This window comes from Tripterygium wilfordii, chromosome 12 (assembly GCF_013401445.1).
Source record: "Tripterygium wilfordii isolate XIE 37 chromosome 12, ASM1340144v1, whole genome shotgun sequence".
In the NCBI taxonomy this organism is placed as follows: Eukaryota; Viridiplantae; Streptophyta; class Magnoliopsida; order Celastrales; family Celastraceae; genus Tripterygium; species Tripterygium wilfordii.
Genome location: NC_052243.1, coordinates 3,307,842 through 3,327,697, shown reverse-complemented (window position 1 = coordinate 3,327,697; position 19,856 = coordinate 3,307,842). Strand labels below are relative to the sequence as shown.

Here is a 19,856-nt window from a genome sequence, read left to right as displayed (position 1 = left end):
TAACAATTTATCCATTAGAGTAAGCTTTTAGTTAACCAAACATCTCACAGTTTTAAATTCAATTTTTTTCCCACAACTTTTCTGATAACATTGAAAATCAATTCAACTACTCCACAAAATGCACCCATTATTTCCACATGGAAAACCATTATCCATGTGAAATCTTTATTTAACGGTCAAATTAAGAAATTTTGCCTGAGTGACTTATTTCCCACATTTTCATTTTTCGACAATTAAATCGAGACATTTTAGCTTTTGATATGTAAATTGAAATAACCACCATTTTTCAGTGTACAAATTTGATATTAACGCCTTTATCTTTTCTTTGCTTTTGATTACATAAAGCCTACAGGTGTTAACTTTCAATATAGAAAAGGGAATTTATCTTTGAATGAAAATAACTTTTATAAAATAATTTTCATTAGTGTTTAACAGGAAACAATAATTTTTACATAAAACATTATGGATGTATATTAAATTTTCTTGTATAATTTGGACAAAATTCCTAAGCACGCATGACACATGAAAGACACATGCATATGGGTGTCTGGGGTTTGCTCTAAAACAAATTACAGCAAACCCCACCATAATAATTATAAACCATTCAAAAAAATTTATAAATAAAATAAAATTATAAATGAGTTTTGATCGTGTTTACGAGTCTAACAGTATTTTTTTTGTTCTAAACAAAAATCAAATTCATCATAAAATAGACATAAGATGTCTATTTTGTGATGAAATAAAATTATTCTATTGATTAAATCAATGGAATAAACCTCTTAAGCTCTCAAATCCATATTGTTTTGTCTGACTTCAAAAATTAACACTAAACTAATTAATCGTTATTTAGAAACAAAGAATGATAGACAAATAACGTAAATAAATTATCCTACATGTTAAAAAAAAGTAAATAAATTATGCTGATTTTATTTGCCTCTCTTAAGGAGTGTGAGACTTGGAGAACCACAAGTAGTTCAAATTAGTGTTGTCAAAGGCTAGAGGCGCACCACCTATCAAATGCTCAACGCGCAACACGCACACCACGCCTAGGCGAGCGTCCGAGAAAAGCTAAGCGCAAATTTTTTTTAAAATGATAAATATATGATAAAGCTTAAAATTCCTAAACTGCATAAGGTGTCCAGCCCGTTGTAATATAAATAATTTTATTTATATTATAATTTACACTTAAGAGTAATATAAATAGCTCCTGCCTCGTATTACTTTTTTTTACTAGTTGAAGTTATAAGGATGATTTGTATGAATAGGTTTCGAATCTCTCTCCCGGTTTAAAAAAAAAAAAAACCACTAAACCCTTTGGTAATATTGTCATTAATTTCCTATTTAAAGTGATTGCATTTAAAATTTCCCAGGTCGTTATATCTCAAAGAGGGATGGAAAAGCCGTTATTATTACTTGTGTAGCCAGTTGATGATTTTGAAGCTCCTCTCCCATGGCTCTCCCCCACTGCAAGACCTTCTCAACGAACTTCTTCTCTCCATTTCCCTTTCGCAGAGATTCTACGAATTGACGAAATAATGCGCTTTCTGCTTCCTTTCGCAAGCTTGATGCCAGCTAATCTCTACAGGTTTGAACTCTTCTGTTTTCCTCCAAAACCATCTTATGAACTTGTATTCTTGTTGTTATTGTTGAGTACTGTAATTACTTGGAATACCATGATTGATTTTTTGGTTGATTCAGATCGGATGAGGGTAGCAGAGGAACTGTTTGATAAAATGCATACGAGAGATTCTGTATGCACGAAATGCAATTATGTCTGGATATTTTCGTAATAGGAAATTAGGGGACAATGTAGAGGTTTTCGTCCCTCTTGGTGCAATGAAGGCTTGTGATGGTATTGGAGAAATCCAATTTGGGGAGCTTTGCTTGGTGCTCGTCGAATCCATTGTAATGTTCTTTGAGGAAGTTACGTGAGTTGGATTGGAAAGCTCTCGAAGTTATGTTTTACTGATAAATATATACTCAGAGTCTTGTAAATTTGAAGGTGTTGCCGGTGTGAGAAAATTGATGAAATGAAGATGAATCCACAAGAATCCTGGATGTGTTCCCTGCATATGACACTAATCCCCCGCGAATCAAGTTCATTTTTAGAATGTTGGATGAGATTAACAGTTAACTAGAAGATAATAGAAAGCATATTGATGCTGCTAGTTCTGTTGGTTCTTGGGGCTATGAGAATGAGAACTTGCCATGACTTTCTTGAACGGCTACCATGTGGCCTAATGACAGAGTTGCGGGGGTGCAACCTAGAGGTCACAAGTATAATTCATGGAAACATACTCTCCACATATTATGTGGCGGTGTGATATACGTACATCTTGTCTATCCTTGACCCGCCACAGCGAGAGCCTTGTGCACAAGTGTTGTTTATTTACTATTGAAAACCTCCAACTCGTCTTGTGTCTCTGTGTGTGTGCGCGCCTGCCTAAAACTGATGGTTGTATATAATGAATAAAAAGCCCGCATCTGACCATGATCTAGCATTATCTCTTCTTCTTTTACACTTGACATGTGTTAAATTATAAATATGGGAAAGTGTAGATCAATTCTAGTACTGAACTGAGAATGTTTTTCCATTACAAACATATTTTTGCAAAGCTACTTGCACCTGCATCAGATCATATACATTGAAATCCTTGTTTAGTAAAGGTTTCCTAGGAAAAATTATTGCTACTAGCCTACTATTGTAAGGCAACAGAGTATGTGTGCACATAACAATATTTGTTTCGCTCTAACCTTTCATTGCCGGAATGCAGATCAGAATGTTACTCCAGGTTTTAAGAGCCGAATGGAAAGTCTCATTTCAGTTTGCAAACCGTACATCTGGATTTCTCATTGCTTTAAGCCACATGTCAGCCATTACTCGCGAGGATATGCTCCATAGCAAATCTTGCCCTCTTGATAACACAGGTTTTCGCTTTTTTCCTGCCTTTCCTAACCCATATTCAACAAGCCACTGCATGGCGGTGAGCCTCTGTCTCTCACTGTCCCAAAGATTTTTCTTTCCTCCCGTACTTACCTTCAACCCTCCAATATGGGAACTTGTCACTTTGAATCTCTTTTCCTCATCATACTTGTCCAATTTTGTGTTGGCATATCTAGCATGAATAAGCGCCACCGCTGGGCCTCCAACTGCCTCATATCGTCTTAATGGATCCCGTAGCTGGACAACGACTGCTAGGAAGATTGTTGTTGGTTCCCCTGCTTCTTCTTGGGGATTAATCAAGCTGTATCTTTTGATCCAATCCTCAAGTGGAACAGCAGAATCCAGGGGTCGATCATGACCTTTTTCGCTGAGCAGAGAAACATCAAAGGGAGCATCTTCCTCTGACATATCTGCCTGAACTTTCAAGGCTTCCACTGCCATTGCCTCAATCTTCTGCAATGAGAATGCCAAAATTTCCTCCGCTCTAAGTGGATTTTCTTTCACATTCCAAATTCCTGTTGAGATTCTCTCGCTCCTGCCAGTACTCATTGCAGTTGCCATGTTTTTAACCGCAGCAATGATACGTGCTGCGCTAGAACTAGCACCTTCTTTGTTTCTTCCCTGGATGATGGCAGATGCAATGCCTTCAAAAGCTATCTGTTCTGCGGTCTTACCTATCAGCTCATCCATTGGCATCAATGAGAAAATTTGGGAGCTGAACTCTTCAGGTCCAATGGCTGCCAAATTTTGAAATAGTTCAAACCCATTTGCGGAATTATGTGATTGGATAACCATAGGTTTGGACATCTGCATTGCTAGCCTTGGAGTGTCTTTCCTTTCAACTAAAGTATCCGTAGGATTCATGGCAGCCAAATAGCCCCCATCCCTCGTTTGCGGAAGATGCACTTTTGATTCAGCTTCTGTTGAATTATCAGCTCCGTCAAGCTGCAGGAGGGTAATTTCAGGATCATTGAGCTTGAATCCAAAAGCATCTTCTTCCTCAAGCATTTGAAGAAATCCCTTTGTCACTGTTTCTTCCTCTTCATCCAGTCTTTGTGATCCAGTTTCATCTTCCATCTTTGCTGTTCTTTCCTCCCCCATCATTGATTCAAGAGCTTTTATCTGCTGAGCAATTGAGTCAAGCTCTGTTAATCTGACCAGATGTAAGTGATCATGCACAATCTCCTTAACTACCTCACTTGATGCTGACTTTACATCAGTGTTTGCTTCAGATGAATCTTCACCAGTCTCTTCGTTCTCTTGAATCTCAATTCCTTTATCCACAACTTCAAAGTCTGGGATATCATCTTCCATCTTTGGTTCTACTTTTTCTGACTTTTTCACTGGCGGGGCAGGCGCAGGAACCGGAACTGGCTCGTCTAGATTCAAGACATCCATTCCCTGAAGATCTGCGGCAGCTTTTGTCATTGAAGGAGTCCATGCTTCACTTCTGTTTGTCATCCTTGGACTAGGGATGCTAAAGGATGTTTTTGACTGCTTACGGCCGAAAGAAGTTGATGAATATTTTGACTTATTCGACTTCAATCCCTCTGCCTGAGTATAAATACCAGTACCTCCATCTTTTCCCATAATCTGAAATCCCAATTTGAGGACAAGTTCTCCTTCTTTTGCCTTTCCTGATAGATCGAAACTCATGTCCCATTGTCGAATACGAGAATTGTCAAAGCTTTTCTGTATTGATTCCTGAATCAGGTGACTCAAGTCGACAGAACTTCGTCCGAAATCAAGCTCTTCTGCATCAACTGCAAAGACATAAATCCAAAATGGTCTCGATTCAAATTTCATTTGATTTCCATTGCCAGGAGGAGTGCAGTACACATGACACTTTACAAACAAGGTCTCTTCGAAATCAGCGGCTCCCTGTGAAACCCTCGATGGCATTGTGTTAACAGCGCCTTCCTTGGTTTCCTTCTTCCTAACACGGACAGAAAGACGCAGCCCATTCATGGATGATGGAAGGCCTTGCACTGTCACTACTTCAACTGAAAACAAACAACTGAGTTTCTGCATCCCAATATGTGAAAGAGCTCGTATTGGTTTCCAGTTCCAAATCCCCTTCTTTTCTATAGTAGTTTCCTCAACACCCTTGATTTGTGGCTGACTCGCTACCTTTCCTTGGTCCTTCAGCTCATCCTCATCATCAAGGTTTGGCTTTGAACGCCATGGAGACAAGGACATGCGCCTGGAACGCGATCTAGCATTCGATTTCTCTTCATTTTTTGCTGTTTTGATCTCATCTACAGCAGATATGAATGGAACTGAAGTTCTTGGAGCTGCAAAGGAGGCAGTTCTACGTTTGGTGGTAGATATATGAGTTTGGAAGAGGGATTGGCTAAGTGACTCAAGCTCTTCCAGCAACTGGGTATTGGAGTTTGCTGCCATTTCTGAATCAAAAGAAACTATTTGCCGGAGACAAGGTGTTGTGTATGCTATACTGTTGTGGTTACTTGCAGAGGGAAAGGACAAGGAAACAAAGAAGAAGCAGAAGAAAAAAGACAAGGAGTTTCAGGTAGTTGAAGAGTTCTGAGGTGGAGAAACTGCCATGAATGACGATTATAGATGCATTTGCTGGTCTTTCAAAAACCAGGAAATTTGTATGGCCATTAGAGTGAGTGAAATGATTTCCTTGAATTAGACAGGATTGGTCCCCAGAGGAATAAATGCTTGTTCCTTCTAGCAAGTACTAAGTTATTTTCCCGTGAAGCTAACCACATTTTCTCTCTCTTGCACTTTCCAGTTTCCATTCCAGGTTTGTTTGGTAGTTGGAAACTTGGAATTGTGTCCATGACTCCTGGGGATGCTTGCTAGGGTTGTTTGGGCGGTACTCGAATTAGATTGACTTTTGACTCAGAAATTGGATTAATGGGCTGTAGCTTTTCTTGGGTTGATATAGGGTTAGTTTGGTAGAGCATTTGTAAAGTAGCAGATATTCTAGCAGAAATGGTGGTAGCAGAAATGTTGGACAATTTTAGTAGCAGATATGCTGCTTGAATGCTGCGTAGGTGTTTGGTTGAACTTTTACTATTAACATTTGTGTTGTGTAGCATATTGGATAAATTACGTGCAGGGTGTAGGAGCAGATTTCTACAATAGTTGAAAGGTCTATCCTTCTTCCTGTGGGGTCCGTTTGCAGCCTTGGATCCTGCAAGTTTCACAACAAAGCAAATCGTGAAAGCTCCTTAACTGGCTTGGGGGGTGCCGGTCGTGGAGGCTCCGACGATCAAGTTAGTACTTGTTAGAGATGGAAGACCAGCTATAGTCTTAGGTGTTTTGTCTGAATAGGTCTTTTCTGGAGTTGGTAGCAAGCGTTTTTGTTGTGTTGTCTCGTTTGTTTAGAAAAAACCCTCTCCCCCCACATATGAAAAGAGGGGGGTCTTAATAGAGAACGAGGATCGACCTCGGGAATTGTGTCTCCATTCCAGTTATATCATTGGACCAAATTGTATGAAGGAAGTGTATAGAAAGTCTACTATCTCGGTTGTGTCAGGGTAAGCGGTAAAGTAACAATATGTCATAATTAAAACAGGTGTCGATGATAGTATGGAAGTTTTGTAGGCGGTATTTAATGAATAGATATGTATATGAAAGAAAGTCATACCTAAGGATGTGAGCCAGTCACACCTGTAAATATCGGCTGTAGATTAGACTGACAAGAACTGCTTTATGAGTGAGGTAGTCCGAGTAATGGCGCTTATAGGTGGCGCCGCCATTACTATGTTCTGGCGACTGTACTGGGTCGCCAACACCTGCGGATGCTTTGACACCTAGTTCCATCATGCTAAGGAAGGATCATAATAAAGTAACCAGTCTATAAAGTTATAAAGATCCTGTAGATAAGTGTCAGAGAATATGACAGTTTTGGTGTCAAAATACTGTTTATACTGCGTAGTAAATAATGTTTTAGATTGTATATGGACCCAAAGATTGACTTTTAGGTTCGGGCCTAACTGTGATAGTTAACCTGGGGGCCTAGACAATCTAGCTCATCTTGTCGATGTGTGACCAGGTGGGGCCATACCATTTTTGGCACCTACACAGGGGTATTAGACATTTTAATTGTATACCTGTATACAAACATACAAATTTTATAAAATCAATAAATGTATTTAAATTAATTGAAGAAAATAATAAATTATAAAATAATTAATAAATTACCAAGTTAATTAAATTTAATTAATACATTATTTGGAAAGGGTATACATTATTTGGTAAGTTATTTAAATTTTATTAGGTCATCCAGGGGTATATTTGGTAAATCAACAATATACTGGGGGCAAGATTGGAAAAAGCTGGGTAAAAATTGTAAAATTGTTCTTTGATGGAGCATTTCACAAAGTAGTATAAATGCTGCAAAAAATTGTCTCGGAATATGTGTCGTAAATTGTTGTTTGGTTGACATAGAGCATTTATACTAGCACTAGCAAGTAGTATAAATGCTCCAAAAAAGGCTGATCCAAACGGGCCCATAGTATAGAAGGCTCAAACCATATTAGGTCCTTACGACTGTTTGATTCTTGGATCAAGGCCCATTAAAATGTTAAGTTGTAGGCCCATCATGAAGGTAAAAATTACCTGAAGTTCCTTCTTCTTATTAGTGCCCAGCCCAGTTAGACTTAATATTCCCAAAAGGCCAAAAGTTAAACCTATCTTCTGGGGCTCGGATCCCGGCCCATAATAGTGAAGTTCCAGGCCCATCAATTGAAGGAGACGAGCCATTGATGGCCAAGTATGAGGTTTCCAGGGGTCTCTGTTTTAGACTCTCCTAAGTCCTAACCATGCGTACTCCTCTTCTACGACTACAACAGATGTGTATACCATTTGTGCTCTGCTATTCTACGTCCTTCTGAATTGGTAATTGAAATAGTCATTTTGAAGTATTATTTCTCTCACAGCCACAGGGATGTCTTTGACGGCTAGATTGGCATGTCAACAGTGACCATGGACTCTGTTCGTTGTAGCAGGGTATGTAAAAAGACTCTACCTTTTGACATTTTTGTTTCTTCTCCTTTTTTGAGTACTAAATCTTTCTTTTAATTTTCTTAGTTCCAGGACTAGGAGTACAAGTTAAATAGAAGATTCTTCTTTTGATGCCATGCCTAGTCTGCTGTGAAATGTTCCAACTGATTTATTTGCACAAAACACTAGCAATCCAACCAGTTTTTGCTTAATGGAGATGATCTATTACCCTAGATGAGAAAGGTTATTTGAGATCAAAGCCAATTTTCTAAAAAGTTGTAGTAGTTGATTGTGTTTGATTAATATAGAGCAATAGTAGGGAAGGAAGATCTTTTATTTTATTTTATGAAAAGGCCCATAAAGAGACTTGTGAAGTCTTGTCTTTGGGAACAGTTATGGAAAACCAACTCTGATTTTCATGTCTTCAGTTCGTACCAATTTGTCATTATCCATCTCTCAATGCATACCTTTGCTGATCCAACATGGGTTCTCTCTGTCTCCCTAGAGAACCCATATTATAGAGCCAGCTAGGGTCACCTAATTCATGACATGCAATAGGAGGCCAGTTTTTCTACATGGATAGGTCCATGAATTGAAATCTACTATATAAAAATATATATGTATATTATATAAGAGAGGATCTTAAACATCCAATGGCCAAGAATCTCTAGCTGGGACTCTGATAGGAGGATTTTACATCATCTGAGAGCCAACTGGAGCAAACATGTCATAAACAGTAGAAGCACTAGTATCTCCAGCTGTTGTTGATGATACCTGAAAATTACCACAACCCATTTCAAAAAACAGGGGATTTTGATATGGGTTTTGGTTACTAGTAATCTTTTGCATCCAGTAATTCAAGTTATCAGCATCATCAGGAGGTGGTAATTGGAAATGTGAAAAGTTATAGTTGGCCTCTGTCTTGCACTGTTTGGGAACAGTGAAATCTTGATGTGATGATGATAGAAGGGACTTGAGGAGCATAGATGGTGATGCTGCTCCTGCTGCTGCTGATAATGATGAGCTGCTGTTAATGGCAGGTGAAAAGGAGGGTGCAAACACATTTGTTTTAAGAAGCTGATCAGGTTGTGAAATAGTTGTGTTAATTAGGTATTTAAGGTCAGGATTTTCATGGCGATGATGATGATCAAGCAGAAAAGGCTTTTGGTGAATGGGTGTTTCAAGCAATGGAGGCGGAGAAGAAGAAGAACTAGGAATTAAGGGAAATGAAGCAGCAGATTCTAGGAGATAGCCATGTCCTTGGAAAAATCCATTTTTCTTCTCCCCTGTTTTATGAAAAATCCTGCAAATGACCCATTCCTCCTGCACACAAACCATTCATTAAGTAACAGATTTTATGGCCTCTTTCACAAACTACCCCACACAAATAACCTAGGGAGAGACAAATGTTCCGTTAGAGCGGTTATATTGATTTTCAACTCAAGTTTAAAAGTCGGTGTAATAAGCTAAATCGAGAAAAGAGAGGGAGAGGGAGGTGAGTGTACCTTACACTTGTAGCGATAGGAGAAGTCGCCGTCTAGACGGTACTCGTGCATGACCCACTTGGTCTTTTCACCTCTAGGAGCTCTGCCTCTGTAGAAAACAAGGGTTTTCTTCATGCCAAGTAAAGAAGCTGTTGAAGCACTGCAAACCTCTCTGTCTTTCCCAGTGGCCTTCCAGTAGCCAGCTCCAGTGGCTCTGTTTGTTCTTAACCCAGTTGGGTACTTCCTGTCTCTCAAGCTGAAGAAGTACCACTCTCTTTCCCCCATCTTTGCCACATCTGTTCAATTCACACTACTCAAATATTGGGCATTTCAAATCAAGCTAGGGGAAAGAAATTAAGTTACTAACACCTAAATGTATGTATTATGTATAGTATGTGTGTGTGTATATATATGTATAGTATACAGACCTGGAAGTTCCCAGGGCTCACATCTGTTGAGATCAACTTCAGCAATATCAACTCCACAGAATGTTCCATTGAAGACCTTTGAAGCCAAGTAGAAAGTTATGAGCTCTTCATCAGTTGGATGGAATCTAAACCCTGGAGGCAAACCATTATTATCCTCACCATTGATCAGCTCACTCAAGATATCATTTACCTCTTCCGCACCCAACATTTCTATACAGATTAAGATGAAAATGGGGTTAGCTCTCTACAAGGTTTTCTAGTGGGTAAGAGAAATGTTTTGAGTTTATATATACATCTTAGAGGGCCCTACAGAAGCTAGAGCTCACCTGAAAATGTTCAAAATTATATATAAAATTATAGAGAAAAGGTTGGTTTTTGGAATTAAATGTGAAAGTTGGGCGGAGAAGCATTGGTTTTATGATCTAATTTTATGCGTGCGAGTGTGATTTTTGTTGTTAAAAGAGGTAGCTACACTTACCAGATAAAAGAACAAAACACAGTAAAGAAGGAAAAAGAGTGTGCAATAGCTCCATCTGAAACAGTAAGGTCATCATCTCCACCTTTGTATAAAATCAAGACCATATAAATAATATTACTGTGTACGCATTTATTATTAGGGTCAGAAAAAACAGTTTTAACAGCTACCTACTTAATGTATGTATTTCTTCAATCATTCACTGGAATGAGGAATCCTTCTTAGATTGATAATGTAACAATAAAGAGTTTACCCGAGTTTCTCTTGTTTCTCACAAAATTTAGTTTTTCCTTCTATCCTATTTTGTGTTTTAACTCAACTTAAATCTAGTCAGGTGAAGTTGTCACTCCAGTGGGCCTAAAAGTAGCTTGAGCAACTTCACTATTAAGACCCCCCAGACGGGATTATCGGATCGGATTTGACTGACTCAGTTTTTTTGATAATGGAGTGACCCGCCTGATAACTCATTTAAAGGGTACCGGATTCCCGGATACCACATCGATAAGACATAAATCTTCTAATGAGTATATATGTACAAACCCACTTACAATACTAGCAACTAAGTATCTTTTCATGGGGTTAATGACTTGGGCTTCAGCCCAATTGTCATGCTCATGAGGAACAAACTGCTATCTGTGAGGATAATCCAATGTATCTACAAGAACCAAAATTTGAAAATAGATAATATAATTAGTAGTTTAGGGTGTGGGTTTATAACATTCTCCTGTGGAAGACTTCAGTGGCATCATCATGCACTCTTAATATTCAAGCAGAGTTTCTGTCTTCTCTCCCCTGGACTCCAAACGCATATATGTCCACTGTAAAAGGAAACATCCAACACTAGTTTGCAATAAATCATGCTGCAACTTCTTCCCTTGTGTATGTTCACTACCGACCGACCATGCGCATATATTAAGAGTGTTTGGATGTAACCTTTCTACGTTACTCTTTTTCCACCGTTTGCCTTAATTTGCTATATATTTGTTACTCTAGATTGCCCTCAATGGGTGCTTGCCGTGTGTGTGTGTGTATATACACACACTTTGGAAATTGCAATAATTCAGCACCATACAATTATACAAACAGACTGTGGAAATTAAAAAAAGAAAAATAGGAATTAGTCTGATTGATGATGAGATCTCTCTCTCTCTCTCTCTATCTGTATCTATCTGTATCTCTGTTCATGCCATAAATAGTGTCGGCGTTGCACGTGTAATATTATATATGATCAGGTAATAATACAAAGCTAGGGGGAGCTATATATAACCTAACCTACTATGCCTGCCATTGTTATAGTCTATATATACATACACACAAACTGAAACTATGCCTAGCTTCCAGATCTTTACTAACTCCACCAAGTAAAAGATATTATTATAAGATATTATTATTTGACTGCCAAAATCTAATATATATATATATAATTATTTATTATTTATTTATTAAGACTTGAATATACGTAGAGTTGGAAGCATTTAAATTTTAATGCATTTGTTGCATGAAATTAGTAGAAATCGATCTCATATTAACATGCACAGCACTGTTCGACGACACCATATATATAGTATAGATACACATACTCTCTCCTGGCCTGTCAATCATGGCCGTCCATCTTCTTTACTCATGATGGGTTGACTTGTTTTTTTTCCTTACTGTATTATTATTGTTTGATTTAACATGTAACAAGGATCGAGTGTTACTTTGACATATTGCTTGTCAGAATTATAGACAATGAGGTGGGACATACATACATACATACATTGGGTTAGGAGTTGAAGGGAAATGAATTGCACACGTACGTACGTGCAGACTCAGACTCAGACTGTAAATAATCTAATTGGCCTATCAATGATAGGTATGGGACCATTCATGCTGATGCATGTCTCTTCTCTATATTTTTTATTTTATTTTGTCGTTTTGTGGCAGTGAGTTCGATCTGCTCCTGCACTGTAAAATATCTTAATAGAAAAAGGAAGGAGATTAGGAGAGGAGGAAGCAACTACCAATTATTGCACGGCACCTCCTTCTCCTGCAATTAACTAACGGCCCCCCTTCACGCAACTGTTTCTGTTTCACTGGACTTCTGCCCATCTTGGAACTTGGAACCCAAGCTAGGCCCAAAAGTCAAGGCCCAATCAGTCAACATACCAAATATGGGCCGAGTCTATGTGTATCCACTTATACACATTTTGGAACTCAGGCCCAAGTGTGTGTGTGTATATATATATATATATATATATATATATATATATTACTGTGAATGATGTGTGTTCCCTGTATTTATTAGGTCATGCTCGTATAAGTCAACAACATATGTTTCTTGGAGTCAAAGTCATGTCTCATAAAACCAATCTTCAAGACTTACTATTCCAATATATACGTATATGTATATATACTTGCACGCAACATACGAACTAATCCAAGAAAACGTACAGACCTATATATATAAACCATCCACTACACTAACTCTCACACACATTCATGATTCATCACTTGCTCCAATTAATTACCTAAAAATGGCTCTCTCACATTCTTCTAAGATCTTAATCTTTCTTGCCTTTGCCACATTCATGTTCTCTTCCTCATCAGCAGCCTCTCCTAACCGCGATTTTTCAATCGTTGGTTTCTCTCCGGAAGACCTGACATCCATTGGTAGGCTCATTGAGCTGTTCGAGTCATGGATAGAGAAGCACGAGAAGGTTTATGAGAGTTTGGAGGAGAAGCTGGAAAGATTTGAGATTTTCAAGGATAATTTGAAGCACATTGAGGAGACTAACAAGAAGACGAGCAATTACTGGCTTGGACTCAATGAGTATGCTGATTTGAGCCATCAAGAGTTCAAGAACAAGTTCTTGGGATTGAAGATCAGCAACGAAAACATATCAAGAGATGATGATGAGGAGTTTGAGTACAGAGATTATGTGGAGCTGCCGACGTCAGTGGATTGGAGAAAGAAAGGAGCAGTCACTCCAGTGAAGAACCAAGGTTCATGTGGTAGTTGTTGGGCGTTTTCGACAGTGGCGGCAGTGGAAGGAATAAACCAGATTGTTAACAAAAATTTGACTTCATTGTCGGAGCAAGAGCTAATCGATTGTGATACAAGTTACAACAATGGTTGCAATGGAGGCCTTATGGATTATGCATTTGCTTACATAATCTCTAATGGTGGACTTCACAAAGAAGAGGACTACCCATATATCATGGAAGAGGGCACTTGCGAAATGACAAAGGTACATAACATTATAAAAATCTTTTTTTTTTTGATAACGTGGAACTCACACAACTTCCCACCGCAATCTCCATGAACTAGTTGAACTCACGATCTCCCACTTGCTCTAAGAGTTACCGCGCTCAATTTCACCATCTCAGTCAACGACCCGTTACTCATTATATATAAATTTATTTTTATTGTTTGAGCACATATTTGTTGAATAACATTGGTTACCAATTGACCTTATTGAGCTGATATATATATAACAAAAAATCTGCAGGAACAATTGGATGTTGTAACCATCGACAGCTACCGGGATGTACCTCGAAACAGTGGAGAGAACCTGTTGAAGGCATTGGCAAATCAGCCTCTTAGCGTCGCTATTGACGCTTCCGGTAGAGACTTCCAATTTTACAGTGGTGTAAGTAGTTAAAACCAATACATCAGATAGTCATAGATGGAAACTTTTAACCAAAACTAGCTAACTCGTTTGACATGACAGGGTGTTTTTGATGGACATTGTGGAGTCGAATTAGACCATGGGGTTGCAGCCGTTGGATACGGATCAAACAAGGGCTTGGATTACATTATTGTTAAGAATTCTTGGGGGCCAAAGTGGGGAGAGAAAGGGTACATAAGGATGAAGAGGAACATAGCTGGCAAGCCTGAAGGACTCTGTGGAATCAACAAAATGGCCTCTTATCCTATTAAAAAGAAGTGACATATATTTATATCTTATTGCATATGTTTTCATCCTACAATTCACATTTGGTCTTCTCTTGTATCTCTTTTCTCTCTTTGACTTTGATTAATCACCTTATTTTTCTCTGCCATTCAATTACCAAGTAAAACGAAGGCATACAAACACACACACACACAGATATATATATATATATAATTATATATATGTATGTATGTATGTATTTGTAATTAACAAAACATTGCTTTCATATACAAAATCGAATTGAAAGGCTTTAAGCCAATTACATATGTACAGCAGAATTACATATACGGAGAGACTAACCCAAAAAATAATTCCATGACTATGCTGGAATACTAACCTGATCACCAGCAGAAAAGCAAGACAGATTACTCAACTTGGGAAGAGATCTTACAAAACAAAACCCATTATCTTCTTCTTCTTCATTCTCATTCTCCTCCAATGATCTCCCCATTGTTTCTTTAGTAAACAAATACGTCACAATCATTCCCAAAATTGAAACCCCACCAAGAGTTATCAAAGCAATTGTCATTCCAACCTTTCCTGGATCTCCATTTTGATGACCATTCTTTGATATCCAAAGAAACCCTATAGACCCTATCAATGCACCCACCTTTCCCATTGCACCTGAAATCCCATGACATGTTGATCTAAATCTGGCCGGGAACAGCTCAGCTGGGACTATAAAAGTTGTAGTATTAGGCCCAAAGTTTGCAAAGAAAAAAGTGAGAAAATACAAAAACATAAACCCAATATTTGTATGGTCATTCCAATAGAAAGGATAAGGTATTCCAATAGCAAAGTAAACCAAAGCCATGCAAAGAAAACCCATAATCTGAATCTTAACTCGTCCGATTCTATCGATGAAATAGACGGTGAAGTAGTAGCCAGGGATGGTGGAAGCAGCTGCAACAATGGCTTGAAGCAAAGCTACATCAAAGGTTTCTCTGTAGACGTTTACATCAACTTTCTTGGGTATGACGTGATTGTAGACTTGAGATTGAAAAAGATTGTTGCTGTAGAAGACTATGTCAAGAAGGAACCACGAGGCAGCGCAGGCGAAGAGGTCGCGGCCATGGCGGCGGAGGAATTCCTTTGAGAAGAGAGTATATGATGGTGGTGGTGGAGGGAATGGACAGGAATCTTCTGCTATTTCTGACATGGGAACTTCCAGAACTTTCTCCATGTCTTTTGCTGCTTGAAGGACATTTTGCTCTACCAAAGCTGTGTATCTGATCAAACAAACAACAATTGTGATTATCTGTGTACTTGTATAACAATAAGCATATGATGCATACATTGTTTCATCTGGCGGAAGACTTTTCAATTTTGTGGGCGTTCCAATAATATATTTTCCACAGAAAAAACAAAACATTAATGAGGGATGCCAACAGCAACTGTTAATAGTTGGGATACCTGACTGAGATACCAATTCTGAGTATTATTATTTTTGAAGACAAAATATATAGTTGACGTAGAAACTTATAACCCGAAATTTAATTTAATTTATTTTTATTTTATTTTTAAAACATACCTGGCAGTTTCAGGCATCATCATCCGCCAATAATAGGTAAGCGCAGCCGGAATTGCACCAATCATCAATATCAACCTCCACGCAATATCGGCCGAGGCCGGCGTCCGATCTTTCTCGACCTTCTCGGTATTCTCAAACACCGCACAAACCACCATGGTGACGGCCGAGCTGGCCAAAATCCCAAATCCTTGCATCGAAAACACTCCCGCTATGAACGCTCCACGTGTCCTCTTGTTAGCGAACTCCGACATAATCGTTGCCGACAGAGGATAATCCCCTCCAATCCCAACTCCAAGGAAGAACCTAAAAAAGCCCAAACTCCCCAAAACGCAGCGTTTGGTGGTGCAGATTGAGAATCCGCATGCGATGGAGCTGAGGACCATGATCATCAATGAGAGTCCATACACCCCTCGCCTCCCAATCTTGTCCCCCAATCGACCGAACACAAGTTGACCAATTACGGTGCCGAGGAGGGATATGCCGACAAGTGTGGAGACTATGGAGCTGGGGATTTCGGAGTCGTTTTCGTAATAAACTCGTCCTAGGATTTTCATGATTGGAGGAATACAGAAGAGGTCGTAGGCGTCCGAGAAGAGGCCCATGCCGGCTATGATTATGGCCTTGAAGTGGTAGTACTGTGTCCTAGCTGTGTCTAGCCTGGAAAGGACCTTCAACGCCATTTTTGTTTTTGCTGGGACTCGAGAAGAAATTGAAGAAAGCAATGCTATATAAGGCAGCTGTGATAGGGCTTGGGAGGTAAAAGGTACGTAGTTTCCTGGAGGGCGATGATGATGTGATGGGAGATTTGACTTTTTGACTTTAGGGTGTGAGTTGGATGGATGTATGTATGATTCCATGGAGATGCGAATTATCAGACGAGGGTTTATGATTAATTAATTTTAATTAGCATTGTAATTTCAGTAGATAAATAATGCAAGGTGTTTGTATTCTTTACCTCTTGGAGTCTTTCGTTGCTTCTTTTTTTTTAGCAGAGATTTGGGGAGGGGTAGGACTCGAACCCACGCCCTAATGAATGGATCGATCCCGTACATGCAAAGTGATTATCGTCTCAAGTTATTTTGAAATGTCATGTTTGTCTTTATTTATGTGGTTAGGTCATGATAATGGTTTATGCTTTGCGTTTGATTTTGATATGTCAATTCTTCCCAAATAGTTATAGCCAAGGATGGACACATGGGGGCACTTGATTTTTTTGGATTTTTTTAAATATCAATAATACTTTGTAATATTTTGAATAGTTAATACATATTCAAAATATTTTGAAAGTAATCTCACCCTTTTCACGCTCTTCTTCTTCTTTCCCTCTATGTCAACGAGACTCGGTTCTACTCTAAATCTCTCAATCTCAAGTCCTACATCCTCAATCGGCATCCGCAGTCTATATTGCAGGTTTGTCTTTGCACTAAGAGTAATCGCTTGGTTAAGCTTTTATCTTATCACGGGATCTTCTAGCATTAATTTCTCTACACTGAACGAAACAAGTGGTCTTGTTAAAAAAAAATTGATACTAGTCACTATAAGACATAACTTTATACACATTGGTTTATAAACTTATGAATTTGATATTAATTATACTAGTCGCAATCGCTTTATAGTATAAATAGCATTTTCTGTCATGATAATTTAGTTGTATACATTGAGAAATGTATTTTTCATGCTATTTGTCAAAATATGAAAAATTATCAAGTACATTTGTAAATAAACTTTCAATTATTATTATCCTTATTCAATAAATTTTTGATTTTTAAAATTGTTTTCCATCTTTTGGAAGGCCTAGTAAATAAAAAATTTTAAAAATGCTGACCCAAACGTGAAACACCCACATGACTTTGTCCTCCTGAAATAAAATGCTGCGTCCACAATTTCATTTAGCGGAGTCTTTGGAGGACTATATAATATTATAATGTCGGTGGTCATCACCAGTAAAATACTAAAAATAGTCCAATAATTTTACAAAAAAGAAAAAAAAGGCAGTAAATTGGACTCGAAAGGATAGAGAATGTAGGTAGGTAGTCAAAGTCTCCTCCAGCTAGAACCTGGTGGGACCCTTATGGGGGTTTCGTTGGGTTTAAGTTAAATGTAATACTTGCCTCCTTTACATGTCGTTTTTTGTTAAGAATATTATTTAGACTGGGAAATAAATGCCGGCCGGCCCACCTACAAAGAAATTTTCCATTGAATACTTATACGTCTTTGTCAGTTCATCTCTCTTGGACCACTGCCTGTTTGGTGGGCGGAGCCGCTGCACCGACCAGCGGATCCGTTTGGGAGCTTCTTTTAGGCGTTTCCGCCTACTAAACCTTTCAATTGACACTAAAAGCAATTAAAAAGGACCTAAATTTTTTTAAAATTGTAAAAAAAATGTAATTTAAGGAAAATTTGGTCATCTGACTTGGCACATTTTTTGATTTATACCTACAATACCCATCTTCTTCGACTAAAGATCTGAAGTTTGCTAGGCTGATGATAAAAAAAAATCAAAGCAGATAATGTCAATTACTCAGCTCATCCACTCAATAACAAATCAAATCCCTAGATCTACAAAAGGCACAAGCTGACGTAGCTCTCCTGAATTTTGGTTGCACTCTTCTTTATTTACTATGTCACAATCGTAGAAACTCTAAACGATGGGCTTTGAAGCAAAGATCTGGTTTCTCTTGGTACGATTCGAGTCCTCAACACAAAGCGAAGACGTATAACCAAAGATTCCGCACTTTGGTCGCAGAAAACAACCATAAAAGCTAGAAATTAATCAAAAACTAGGGGTTTTCAATACCTGTATTATTCTTCTTACAAGAGATAACATACATGTGAGTCGACAAAAATTATTGAAAAATTGGTAAAAAGTATCAGTATAATATCATTTATCCAAACTTTCTAGATAAAAAAACACTTGTGCACCAAAAAAATACTATTTAACAAACCACAATCCACTAAAATTAAAGCACTGAACTAGAAAGACCTTTAATAAAACTAAATTTCTAGGAAATGACATGACTTTAGGAAATGGTAAAAAGTATAAATATAGTATCAGTATAGTATCAGCTACTATACTAATACCGTAATGTATCACTATAGTATTAAATAGATCACTTGACCATAAAAATATGTAATGCAAATGGACTACAATTGCATCAAAATAATATCAATTTCATAAAATACACATTTACAGTTGTAGAGATGTATCATTATAGTATCACCAACACCAAAAATCCACTAAAATGATATCATTGAACCAGAAAGACATGTAATGCAATCAAATTTACATTCCAATATTTGTATCATGATTTTATGAGGAAAAGATATAAATTGAATACTAAATTGAACCTTCTGTTTAAAAATATTACTATTATATCAGTTCAACAAATTCCACACTGGGTCGAATTGGCAGCCATAGAAACTGCAATCATATCCAATAGCACATCAGCAGTCTAATTCTAAAATTTCTTTAGGCTTTACCCGAAAGACAAAAAAGATATTGGGACGAGTCCACGAGATATTACAAAAAATTAGACATCAAGGGCACATGGAGCTGACAAAAAGGACAAATATAAGATGCCACAACGAAATTGCAACCCCTGGTATCAATTTTTTGAAAGAAATTTGAGGTTATTTTGATAAAAATAGGTGTCCAATAAATTTTTTTAAAATGATGGTTATTTTGATAAAAATAGGTGTCCAATAAATTTTTTTAAAATGATGTTTTAGTGATTGTATCATTTTATAATTAAATACAATTCAATGTACCGGTCTCTGATTTTCCCAAAATTTTTTTTCAAACGTGGGTTCCACAATCATTACAAGATTAGCCCCTTTTCAAATAAAAAATGTAGGCCCCACTGAACATTTATATATTTAATAATATATTTATATTTATATTTACATACAGTTTTGTTATAATTTATATTTAATAAAATATTTTTTTATTTTAAATTTGATAACAATTTTTTATTTATTTTTCTTTACTTTTTTTTACTTAATAATTTTTAATTATGGCTAATAGCCTAATTTGGTGGCAGTTCATTAATAATTTTTTTTTAAAATACTACAAAGAATTATGC

General features: G+C 37.6%; 4 protein-coding genes across 4 annotated transcripts; 1 reads left to right on the top strand and 3 right to left on the bottom strand.

Annotated features, from left to right (window-relative positions):
- Window positions 1–1,703: 1,703 nt before the first annotated feature.
- On the bottom strand, window positions 1,704–5,752 carry LOC120010651 (protein PLASTID MOVEMENT IMPAIRED 1-like). Its single transcript, XM_038861444.1, has one exon. The coding sequence runs from the start codon at window positions 5,345–5,347 to the stop codon at window positions 2,822–2,824; it is 2,526 nt and encodes an 841-aa protein (XP_038717372.1). The 5' UTR covers window positions 5,348–5,752; the 3' UTR covers window positions 1,704–2,821.
- Window positions 5,753–8,590: 2,838 nt separating this feature from the next.
- LOC120010224 (protein CUP-SHAPED COTYLEDON 3-like) lies at window positions 8,591–10,062 on the bottom strand. Its single transcript, XM_038860951.1, has 3 exons — window positions 9,834–10,062; window positions 9,427–9,701; window positions 8,591–9,244 (listed from the first exon to the last, which is right to left on the bottom strand). The coding sequence occupies exons 1-3, from the start codon at window positions 10,039–10,041 to the stop codon at window positions 8,615–8,617; spliced, it is 1,113 nt and encodes a 370-aa protein (XP_038716879.1). The 5' UTR covers window positions 10,042–10,062; the 3' UTR covers window positions 8,591–8,614.
- A 2,715-nt stretch (window positions 10,063–12,777) lies between these two features.
- LOC120010223 (cysteine protease XCP2-like) lies at window positions 12,778–14,352 on the top strand. The gene is made up of 3 exons (XM_038860950.1): window positions 12,778–13,538; window positions 13,800–13,940; window positions 14,022–14,352. Exons 1-3 carry the CDS (start codon window positions 12,825–12,827, stop codon window positions 14,238–14,240), a joined length of 1,074 nt encoding a protein of 357 aa, XP_038716878.1. The 5' UTR covers window positions 12,778–12,824; the 3' UTR covers window positions 14,241–14,352.
- An 84-nt stretch (window positions 14,353–14,436) lies between these two features.
- Window positions 14,437–16,485, bottom strand: LOC120010222 (probable inorganic phosphate transporter 1-9). Its single transcript, XM_038860949.1, has 2 exons — window positions 15,775–16,485; window positions 14,437–15,472 (listed from the first exon to the last, which is right to left on the bottom strand). The coding sequence occupies exons 1-2, from the start codon at window positions 16,452–16,454 to the stop codon at window positions 14,563–14,565; spliced, it is 1,590 nt and encodes a 529-aa protein (XP_038716877.1). The 5' UTR covers window positions 16,455–16,485; the 3' UTR covers window positions 14,437–14,562.
- Between the last annotated feature and the right edge of the window lie 3,371 nt (window positions 16,486–19,856).

Coding starts and splice junctions, on each gene's coding strand:
- LOC120010224 (XM_038860951.1), bottom strand. CDS start 10,041: ATGTTGGGTGCGGAAGAGGTAAATGATATCTTGAGTGAGCTGATCAAT. Junction 9,702..9,833: donor TGAGCCCTGGGAACTTCCAG/GTCTGTATACTA, acceptor TGAATTGAACAG/ATGTGGCAAAGATGGGGGAA. Junction 9,245..9,426: donor CCTATCGCTACAAGTGTAAG/GTACACTCACCT, acceptor GTTTGTGTGCAG/GAGGAATGGGTCATTTGCAG.
- LOC120010223 (XM_038860950.1), top strand. CDS start 12,825: ATGGCTCTCTCACATTCTTCTAAGATCTTAATCTTTCTTGCCTTTGCC. Junction 13,539..13,799: donor GCACTTGCGAAATGACAAAG/GTACATAACATT, acceptor AAAAATCTGCAG/GAACAATTGGATGTTGTAAC. Junction 13,941..14,021: donor ACTTCCAATTTTACAGTGGT/GTAAGTAGTTAA, acceptor TTGACATGACAG/GGTGTTTTTGATGGACATTG.
- LOC120010222 (XM_038860949.1), bottom strand. CDS start 16,454: ATGGCGTTGAAGGTCCTTTCCAGGCTAGACACAGCTAGGACACAGTAC. Junction 15,473..15,774: donor ATGATGCCTGAAACTGCCAG/GTATGTTTTAAA, acceptor TTGTTTGATCAG/ATACACAGCTTTGGTAGAGC.
- LOC120010651 (XM_038861444.1), bottom strand. CDS start 5,347: ATGGCAGCAAACTCCAATACCCAGTTGCTGGAAGAGCTTGAGTCACTT.